The 10,995-nt window shown below is 51.0% G+C and overlaps 1 protein-coding gene across 1 annotated transcript in view; it reads right to left on the bottom strand.

Annotated features, from left to right (window-relative positions):
- Positions 1-25: 25 nt before the first annotated feature.
- LOC104513275 (coronin-1C) overlaps positions 26-10,995 on the bottom strand; it is a gene marked incomplete at its 5' end in the record, with an annotated part of 14,040 nt that continues 3,070 nt past the window's right edge. Inside the window, 8 exons of the mRNA XM_010156583.1 lie at positions 26-538; positions 1,257-1,502; positions 1,594-1,651; positions 2,392-2,537; positions 3,473-3,577; positions 4,152-4,271; positions 4,840-5,021; positions 6,692-6,821. Coding sequence (XP_010154885.1) covers positions 419-538; positions 1,257-1,502; positions 1,594-1,651; positions 2,392-2,537; positions 3,473-3,577; positions 4,152-4,271; positions 4,840-5,021; positions 6,692-6,821 — 1,107 coding nt within the window. The remainder of the gene's footprint in view (positions 539-1,256; positions 1,503-1,593; positions 1,652-2,391; positions 2,538-3,472; positions 3,578-4,151; positions 4,272-4,839; positions 5,022-6,691; positions 6,822-10,995) is intronic.

Here is a 10,995-nt window from a genome sequence, read left to right on the forward strand (position 1 = left end):
TTTGGTGTTTGTTTGGGTTTTGTTTTTTTTTTTGGCAACTTTAAAAAAAAAATGGTGGAGAACAATGTGGCATTGGTCCCTATATCTAGAAAAACAAGGTATTTGGGCACAACATTGAAAGTCAGAATTGGATTTGTTTTCAAGAATTCGTAACATCTGGAAAAAACAAAACAAAAAAGATTGTAAAAGTAGCACTTAATCTTTTTGACTTGTTTGACACAGTCACATAAATTCATTAAAACATCAGGAAAAAAAAAATCTTTCACTAAAAAGCTTGGCTTTTAATCATCGGCTCTCGTTGACGTGAATTTAGGAGAACAGGAAAGCTCGTACTGGAATGCTGCAGGCTGCTGCTTGCCGAACTGGGGAACTGGAATGTGCCTGGGCTGGCGGCAGGGCCAGCGCCGCTCGCTCCCGCTCAGTCCGCAATCTTTGCCATCTGCTGCTCCAGCTTGGAAATGCGCTCGTCTTGGTTGGTGATCGTGTCTTTTATCGATTTCAGCTCTTTCAAAATCTCATCCAATTTGGCTTCGTTTTGCTGGAAGACAAGAGAAAAGGCGTGGAGGTTAGGAGAGCCAGGACGCGCTCTGCGGACGGGAGTTCTCGGAGCAAGGGGCTCCTCGGAACGGACTCGCGAGCCGTAAGCGCACCGGGGCGCGCGGGGGAGCGGGCTGCGCGTGTGACACGCCTGGCAGGACGGCAGCTGTGATGCTCAGGGCATCCAGCAGCACCAGTGCAAGCTTCAAGGACACGCTGGACTCCCATCTCCTCTTGAACAGCGTTTAAGGACCTGCGTGACTGACAGCTGCGTGATTCCACATCACAGCACGTTACTGTCCCCTGTCTCAGCCACATCCCCCTGATACCAACTTGTACAACCTCCTCCTGGTCCTGCACAGCCCGAGGTTCCCTTGTCCCACCGTCTGTGCTGGGTTTTACACAGGGAAGGGGTGCACAGAAGCTCTCCCAGGCAGGCGGGAGGCTGGAACACGCAGCCAAGCTCTCCGTTGTGTCATAATTCCCAGTTATCTTTCACAGCTACAGAAACCTTGCCTGGAACACCACAAGTCAAGCACCACCCTGACCCCAGGTCACCCACCGGCACTCAAATCCCAGCACTTCAGTCACAGGTGCTTAGGCTCTGACAGAACTGTTTCAGAAGCTGCAGCACCCTGGTTAATTCCCAGAATCTCAAAGGAGCACGTGGTAATCACGTCTCAGGCCACCGTCCCCAAAAGCTTGTGGGTTTTACTCACAGTGTTTGAGGCATCGGCTGCTTTCTTTGGAGCATTTATGAGATCACTTTTCTTGTTTGCGGCAGGTTTGTTGTCCAGTATGTTCTTCTTGACCACCTTGAGATCCCTGTTCTTGCCCGGAATGTACCCGTGCTTCAAGGAGATGAGAAGGGGATCGGCATTCTTCCCCTCAAACCACTCCTCTGCTTCCAGAGCTGCTTCTGGGCCGGCTGTATCCGGGTACAGGTCATCCTGGAAGAGGTCCGACTGCAAGCCAGAAGAGATGACTTGGTCAAGTGCTTTGGGGCAGGAAGGCACGAGCCGGCTTCGAGCCACATCGCCCGCCCGCAGCGCTCACCTTTCGAGGAACCGTCATGATGATGGGCTCGCACTTCCTCTCGTGGAGTTTGAAGAACCTTTCAAATCAGACAGAAAAGTGCCAATTCAGACGTGAGGACAGCCAACCTGTCTGCGCACGCTGGCCACCCCTCGCAGCCCTGCTCCGGGACAGGGCCAAACTGGGAATGTCCTCAGCCTGGCCACCGGAATACTCATCTGCCGCAGGCGAGCGCAGGCTCTGCTCCCTTCCGGGGGCTCCTGCTTTCACTCATCATCAGAGCAGCATCAAAGGGCATCAGGGGCAACACCCAGCATGTTTCCCTGCCAGTGGCGTGCCAGGAGCTGTCGTTGTGACACAAACCTGCTGTCCAGAGATGCTTCCTTCCTTTGCTATGTCTCCTGAATCACAGCTGCACTCTGGGCACTGTGCTGCTGCCTTCACCACTCTCAAATTCCCAAACCCAGCTGCCAGCCCGCATACGAGCTGGAGACTGCCATCAGCCTTGGGCACCACAAGTTCATCACCGACAGGTTGACAGCGGAGGCTGTAACCAACCTGATGCCGGGGTTTTCTGCAGACAGCGTATTCTACCAGACATCACTTATTTATAGACGGCCTCAGCCCCAGCACATTCTGAGGTTGTATCAGCACAGACAAGTGTTGCATCACGTCACAGGAACAACACCGTGGCAGAGAGCTCTTCCAGCCGCGGAGTCCTACCCCCAGCAGCAGGATTCTCCATTTCTGACCGGCTGAACTGGGGAAGGGTTGGCTTGCTACCACGCCACCACCCGTCCCGACAGCCTCCCTCCTTACCTGGCAATCTCACACTTGTTCACATCGAGGCCCCTCTTTGGCATGAACCCCATGCCCCTCTGCGGCTCTTTGCTGCTGAAGGTGTTGAGGTAGTGAACGTAGGGAGACTCGTCCGTGATCTCGAAGTAGCGAATGCTGCTGTCACCCTGCAAGAACGAACGGAAGACTGCTCCAGAGGCTGCCTGGTCCCTGCTGGGATAGGCAGCCATGGCTCTCACCCGACAGCCTTGCCTTCCAGGAACGCCGCCACAGAGCAAGATGCAGTTTATAGCTCTTTTTTTTTGAGGCTAAAATACTGCATTACAGTGACCTGAGCTCGCGTTTCAAGGCTGGGGGTGACAAATTCCCCTCGTGAAAAAGCTAAACTTTGTGCCACAGTCAGGCAGAAAGGCTTCATACCAGCCTCTCTTTGTGATTCCAGGTGATTCTACTACACTGGCATCTCTGAAACGGCCAAAGAGGTAGCAGAGAGATAAACCAAGTATTTCTCATTAGCTGGTCACAAAGATGGGATTCCTGAATGTACTTGTATGGATCCTGCTCTGTAATTACTTGTTCATCTTGTCTTTGGCTCCTCTTTGTAGGAAGCCCAAAACTGCGGCATTCCAAAGTGGGCACTTTAGAGCACTTAATGCCTACAAACTGCTTTTAGAAAGGAGCACGTGATTCCAGTTTTCTGTTATTTAACCCCACAAAACGACAGTGAGTGTCGCTACATGCTCCATCACCTTCAAGCACAAGGAAGGTAGTATCTCAGATGTACCTTCCTCGGACACTAATGTACAATCCTTTGGGTCAACACCCACAAGAGATGTTTTGATGAATGATATCTGACTTGTTGCATTAAGAGGAGCTTTACCTAAGCAAATCCACCTCAAAGACACATCTGACTGCACACCAGACCTTCCCGGGCTGTGTGCACCTGAGAGTGGAGGATCAAAGCGATTTCAGAACAGCCTGATTTGTCTTCAGCGCTACCTTTCGGTTCTACCTTTCTCAGTCGAGACACCTGGAGAACATCACTCATTCAGACATCAGAGAACGTCACTCTGCACAAGCCCAGTCATTCCAAAAGCTTTACCTTGCCACACAAGTAAATAACGTTGGTATCTGGATCGTAGAACGGCAGCAGGACGCCGTTGCTGGTGTCGATCTCGTGAAGGGCTATCGGCTCCTCCATGTTTTTCTGGAAATAAAAACATGGCAGTGACGTTACTGAGGAAAGGAAAAGCTCACGTTAACATGGGTTTTAAGTTATTAACAGTCCTTTGCAGCGGTGTCCTCACCACCCTGAAGGCTCTGTGTTACCACAAGGAATGCTGTACGTTTCCTTGGGGAATCAATAAGCTTGTGAACACTTTAATCACAAAATGCAATCAAAACGGGACCCAAAGAAATGCAGAGTCAAGGGAAAGATGTGTTGTGTCATGTTAGTGAGTGCCCTGTGCCAGCATGATGGGATTGTTGCTGTCTGGCTCTGCACGTGTAACGTACAGCATGAGGCGGCCTTCCCACAGCCACCCTGCATCGTCTCCGAGGCTGCAAACAGCTGCCAGCTTCACCCCTGCGCCCGATACCGTGGAACTCAACTCCTTGACTGAGGGAACACCCAGCCTACAATGGCAACCCCCGCGCAGGAGTGGGCAGCAGGTGGAGGAGGGAGGATGCTCAAGCACATGGACACAGCGGGCGACTGCAGGTCTGGGGCAGTAACTCAGCGGAGGTGACAACAGCCACGGAGTAAGGGGGCAGGAACCTACCGGATTCCAAAGGGCAAGCTGCCGTTCGCTCATGCGGCTGAAGCCGGTTGTGAAGATGTTGCCATCTGCGAGGAAAATGGCTCGCATGGGCCGGGCTCCCTCGTGGGTCTTCTCTTTCTCCTGAAAGGGGTTTACAGGTTAGCCTCTAGCAAGGAACAGGAAGCCCACGTGGTGGTGGCTTCTCTGCTGGCTGCACAGAATCCCCGGCAGGACACCCTGCTCCTCCACCCAGGATCCCAACTATACGGAGCAACATCCAACTATCTTTTTGAGGGAAGAAAGCAGTTACTAAACTACAAAAGAAGTGGTCATTCCTGGCTCGCTTCAGCTTTGCCTATCAGACTCCTGCAAGGTTGAAGGAAGGATTCTTTGCAAGGCACGATGCACATGCAGGGTTCTAAATCTCCACTTTGCATACACAACTTTGGAACTGTAATTATACAAAAGGATTAGATGTGGAATTACACTCCTGCAGGTTTTAAAACTGAGCCCTAAAATCCTAGTTCAAACATTAATCCCAGTAAGCCCAGACAAATCCTTCAACCACCACTATCCCTCCTCTAATTTCTTCCTCACTTTGAAAAGCACAACTAAACATGGTATACACTAAGCAAAAAGGTTCTTTCTCTGTATGGTCGTGCTAACTGCTGGAGTGAAACCCAGCTGCTTCTTTAACTATCAGACTTACAACAAGGATTTCTTGTTTCCTGGGGTCAATAACTCGAACTTTTTTGTCTTTGGAAGCTGTACAGATTAGGCTGCCATTGCGATTCCAGCTCACGTTGTAAATCATATCCACGTGCATGTCATCCAAGTTTATGAGGGCTTCACCTGTTCCCACATTCCAGATGATGATTGCATTATCACAACCTAAAATAGAAAATAACAGCTTAAGTCACAACACTGGGGTATACAGAAAAAAAAAAAAAGCCAGGAGCAGGGAATGAGGAACAAAAGCTGCCACAGCTCCAAAGCCTTGGATGCTGCCTCTTTAACACGCTCTGTGCATCACCATGTACACGGGGCCCCAGGCAGCACATCCTCACCCAAATACAGGCTCAGAGCATGGACCAAGCAACCAGAGGAGTCACAAAACTCCCCTCTTGAAAGCGTCGAGCACCTTCTCAGAGGCGCTGTAGCTGTCCCAGACAACGGCAGTTTATGTGGGGGTATTTGGGTGCTGCTCCCACAGATAACCACCACCCCAGGCAGGCATGGGGCTGGAAGAAGGGATGGGAGAGGTCCCTGTCAGGGAGGAAGCTGAAGGGAAAAGCAGGAGGTGCAGCTGAAGGAGGTCTGTGAAAGCGTGCCCTGGCCCCTGCTCCTGCGAGAGCTTTGTGCAGAAGCTCTTGGGTCGTGGCTCAGCTGCAGGACTACAGAGCCAGAGGTGCCAAGGACAAAGGGGTGATGTTCTGACAACTCTAGGCGTGAGAACGCTGGCTGGTAGTCAGTTGCTGCCTCCTCAGGTCAGGGAGGTCTGCGGCAGAAAGGGCAAAAGCGGCACGGATGGAAAACAGGCAAGTGACAGCCGGAGAAACAGCAGATCAAAGGGGAAAAAAAGAATGGCAGGAGCAAAAGCTGAGGTCAGCAGTTTCACAAGGACTACAGCCATCAGGAGAGTGGTTTTGTTCAAGGACCAGACAGCAAGAAGACAAAGTATGAAGCCTAAGATAAGATGACAGCAAAATAGAGAACAGGACTGGAGGAGCAGGTAAGGGAAGGAAAGACACCCCAAATCAGTTTGTTGTCACTGGGAGGAACCCTGGAGACTGCAATGACCTCACAGCATCCTTTCTCCTCTGTTTCTTAGGAGTAATTCCAGCCAGAGTGCCTGGGATCATGGGAAAGGAGAAGCAGTTGGGCCTTTTATAAAAGTGAAGACAGGGATGAGGAGAGTACAGATGTAAAGAGTTAGCAGTGGATGAAGCTGGCAGATCAAATAAGCCTGGAACAATTTTTAAATTGTAAAATATAGAATCACAGAACGGTTTGAGTTGGAAGGGACCTTAAAGCCCACCCAGCCCCACCCCCTGCCATGGGCAGGGACACCTTCCACTAGACCAGGTTGCTCCAAGCCTCATCCAGCCTGGCCTTGGACACTTCCAGGGACGGGGCATCCACAGCTTCTCTGGGCAACCTGTCCCAGTGCCTCCCCACCCTCTCCAGGAAGAATTTCTTCCTGATATCCAATCTCAATCTCCCTCTTTCAGTTTAAACCTGTTACCCCTTGCCCTGTCACTCCCTGACCTTGTAAAAAGTCCCCACCAGATTTCTTGTAGGCCTGCAGACAGTTCAGGCCTCCCAACAATTTCCTGGTTCTCCTCCCTGTAAACTGAAGATAAAGGGCCAAGATAAGGATGGGGGCTGTGAGCCACGTGTCCCGGTGTTCCCAGGCACTGCCATGAGTCTTGTGAGCCACCAGCCCTAAGCAGCTGGGAGAGGAAGTAAGAAGTCAACAGGCTCTTCTCCATAATACTCGGTGTGCAAGCAAAGCACACGGGAGAGAGGCCTGCGGTCCCCGCAGCCCTGACACACCGTACCTGCGCTGAGCAGCACGTTGCGTGCCGTCGGATGCCAAGCCACAATGCCGACTCTCTTGGAATGGCCTTCTAAGACTACCACTGGCTCTGTCAGGGACAGGGTGAGTCCATTCTCGGGAATCTGCCACACCTGGAAAGGGGAAAGGAAAGATGGTTAGCCAAGGGCCAGCCCCTCTGAAGAGCAGGCTACTCCTTTTGCTTCCTGCATCCTGCGCCGTGCCACAGCAGACGGCCGAGTTGTCACTTCTCTGTATAAACAGGAAGACGGAATCGGGGAGGGAATCATTCCCAGCCACCAACAAACCTTCAGCTGATCTGTGTGTAACATCCTTCCTAGCTCACACTGCCAGCACATAACCAGTTACTTACGCCCCGTTATCGCTGTGGCCAGAGATCCATTCATCTCAGATGCTGCCTGAGAAGGATTCAAAGGCTCCCGTGCAGCTCAAATCCCATCCAATCAAGTCGCTGTCTTTTCAAATTATGCTCATTTCTCACAGGAATGTTGCTGCAGCTATACTGATGCCTAATTTTATTCCTTTAAAAACACTAGCAATTGGGTTTCACATCGTATTTATCATTTCAGATGCCAGTGAACTGGGGAAGAGCAGTTTGGTCCTGGCAAAGGTTAAAGCAGCCCCAATTAGTGCTGCAGAAATGACCTTCCAATGCAGCAAATGGCCTGCTGGCTTCTTGCCTGCTTGGCTGCAGAGCCCTTCTGTTGCACACATCAGGAAAATGCCATCAGGAGGAGGAACAGACCCCCAAGGACCGCAGAGCACTGGAATTCCAGCTGCGGAGTCAGGGCGGGTTTATGCATCAAGGGAGGCGTCAGGGATTGGGGATGGGAGAGAAAACCCATCACCCCACGCCCCAAGGCAGGATCGGCCCTACCAAAAATATTCCTGCAATTCAGCACTGTACAATCATCTTTGAACTGAGTTTGACCTACATATAGTGTATTAAAACATGAAATAGGAAGGCCATCAGTGAGCAATTAGAGCTACCTATAGATAGGTGGCAGCATCAGAGCACATTTGCTTGGCCTTCTATTGTCTGCTTTTCCTGGAGCTGGAGAATAGATCCTGCCAGAACAGCCCACCGTGCCCAAGCAAGCTGTCAGTGCCAGCAGATGCCAGCCCAGCGATTTTGGAAGCCAGGCAGACACACGTGCATGAGGGTGACGTGGATTTTTGCGCTGATCCCAGTTTCTCCCTTCTCGCAGGGATAGCTGCTGCATAAATAAAAGCCACCGAGATGCAAAAATTCTCAGTGCGTAGCAGCTCACCTCTGAATAACCCTAAAAGGATTTCACTTTTCACTGATGCAGCTCTCAGCGCCGTCCCTGCCAGCGCCCTCAGCATCCCGGGAGGAATGACCTGCGGACGGGCACACCACATCAGCGGAGAATTGCTCTGCAAGGGTTGAAAATCCCTCTTTCTCCTCCTGCCCGATGGAACAGTGTTAGCAACAACATGACATAAACCGAGGCTTTTACCAGCAATCGAGTTTTAAAATTGGGTTGCAAACCAGAGCCGTTCAGCCTGGAAAAGCAGGATGTCATCCCGCTGGCTTCCAATCCCACACCAGCTTCGCTAGTGCCCGCAGCCACGGCACGCTCGGAGCGCTGTGCTGAGACAACACGCTCACAAACCGCAACAGCTCATTCCACCTGCCCGTTACGAGATAAAACTGGGTTACAAAGCCACCAATCTTTGCAGAAGCAGCTTCTTGCCAGACAGGAAATAACAACCTGACAGCAGCAACAGTTTAAAACACGCTTGCTGACACCTGAACAGCACTCTGCTAAAGCTGGCGCCTGCGCTTGGTGCCATAACCGCACGCGCTGTCAGATGAACCATCTCCAAGCAACCGTAAGCACGGATGCAACGCTGCAGGCAACAGGTATTACCTAAACCAGTAAGAAAGTGGGAAAAAGAGCATGAGAGCTGGGAGACCCCAGCGGAAGAGACAACGCAGTGGAGCCAGGGGCTCTAACACAGGTATGGGAGGTGCCCAGCGGCATTAGGTGACACTGGTGCAGGGTGGAGGATGCTCGACGCCAGCAGCTTGGGTCTCAGCTCTGCCTGGCAGGCGGTGCTGGGGCACAGCTGACATGGGGGATGAAAACCAGAAAAACATCCAAAAAACCTTCTCCGCTAGATGAAAAGGCCATGTCAGTCAAGACTGACCGACACAGGCTGATGTTATGCCGAGGATTAAGCATGAAGCCAGGAATCTGGTTATTCCAGAGTCATGAGGAGCCCCTGAAAATGGCAAGCCTTGACGGACACAGCCATTTCTTCCCCCGAGAGAGATGGTGTGATAAAGCAGCCAGCCCCAGCTCACTCAGCCTCACTCTCTCCGTGGGGGAAGCTTTGAAAATTCTATTTATTCACAAAAAGACGCAGGAGCAGCACAAGCTTCTGGGCCAAGCGTGACCTGCAGAAAACCCACGCAGGGACAGAGCAGCTTCTGCACCCACGGCCAACCCTCCTCCCTGCCGAGGGGCAGCCGGAGCAAAGGGACCAGGACCCCGAGACCCCCATCTCTGTTTTGTGTTTCGCTGGGACGCTTCTGTGCAAGCGCAGCATCACAACGTGCCAAAAAACTCCAGGACCCAGCTGAAACGTGAGCCAGCGAGTGCAGGGGGTGGGAGAGGAAAAGGAGGTATTAGAGGCAAAATATTAATGAAAAGGAATTTTTAAAAGGACAGACAGAATTTATTTTTTCTTTAAGGGAAAGCCCCTATAGTTTACAGCAGCCGCAGAGCAGTGTAATCCTCTGCAGATTACAGAAACTATTGACCTAATAATCCTGCTTGGTATTGCAAAAAAAAGCTAGGAGTGTGAGAGGTCAGGGTATGCTCCCAAGCGACCTGGCCCGCTCGTTCCTGCACAGGGTGGGGTGCCTGCCTTCTGCGTGGGATGAAGTTGGATTCACGGGGCAAATTAAGGAGCTTTCGCTTTGGACGCGGGAGCCAGGGCGATGAGGGGGAGGACTCAGGGCGAGTACGCAGAGGAAACATTAAAATATTGCAAGATTAACTGGTCAGTAACCGTTTGTCAACTCCCCACTTGTGGGGGTTCTGGGCGGTTGGGTTTATTTTGTTTTCATGAGGTTTTTTTAAGTTAACACGTCTGATCTGTTTGCGATAGAGGAAGTGAAGTCACGCCACGGTGGTGAGGAGAGGTTTGGGTCTCAGAGGAAGAGTAGGAGGGGGAAAGGCTTTTCACAAACAGCACACGGGCAGGAGAATAAACGTTTTCAGCACTTTTTTTATACCCTTTAAAGAGATTCACAAACTGTCTCTTCTGGCTTTGCACCAACCTGCAGAGAAAATTAAGTCAATTCCTAGAAACAACAGCAATTCCCCTATCCACAATACCTGAGGAAACGAATGATTTTGAGCCCTGGGTTTTATCTATGCCCCTGCTCTCCTATCGCTGCAGCACAGGGCACTTTACAGATCCATTTTTCGTAGCTGCAAGACCTTCACCACAGCCAGTCCATCCTGGTTCATCCTGTCCCAGTACCACGTCCTAGATGTCTGCCACCAGGTTGATGTCCCAGGTCGTTGCAAGGGTCTGGTTTCATTTTTTAGAACAATTTGCTCAATCAGACGAACTCCAATGAGTTTGCATGTCATGGCCAGAGTAGTATTCACCTTCTGATGAAGCCAATTTTCCATATCTGAGAGAGGCCAGCCAATACCATCTAGAAGCTTTTATATAATCCAGCATTTTCCAGCTGAATTAAAAAACCTGCAGTACATTACAGTCATTCAGCAGAACAGCAAGCATGAATATTTAAGTAATTCCTTATTTGCTGGCATGAGAAAACCATTCTTCAAAGAGAACACCAGAGGAGGCCACAGAAGGTATCTGCATGCCACAGTGTTCTAAAGAAAGTCTTTCTGAGAGCAATTCAGAGCGAAGGAGATGGGGACTCCCCATCCCGCTCTTCTGCAAGAGAGAAATTCGGCAAGAAACAGACCAACAGGGCAGGGAGGCCACTGTCATTATCTACATCCGTCGCTTGTCTGATGAGGGCTCTTGCGTTACGCTGGACGTATGAAACGGACACGTTTTGGAGATCCAAGTACAAGGCATAAAGAGGAAACACTCAACTTGCAGACTACAAGTATTTCATTATATCTCGAACCACTTCAAGTGAGCTGTATTTGCCAACTCCGAAGGAATCTGTTGGCTTTGCACTCCAACTGGCAAGGGCAGGAGGGGACGGAGGCCAACGCGTGCCCCGATGAATACCCAGCGTGGGCCGGAGGAAGAGCGTTCGCTGCT

The sequence above is a fragment of the Eurypyga helias genome, unplaced genomic scaffold (assembly GCF_000690775.1).
Source record: "Eurypyga helias isolate BGI_N326 unplaced genomic scaffold, ASM69077v1 scaffold6270, whole genome shotgun sequence".
NCBI classification, from domain to species: domain Eukaryota; kingdom Metazoa; phylum Chordata; class Aves; order Eurypygiformes; family Eurypygidae; genus Eurypyga; species Eurypyga helias.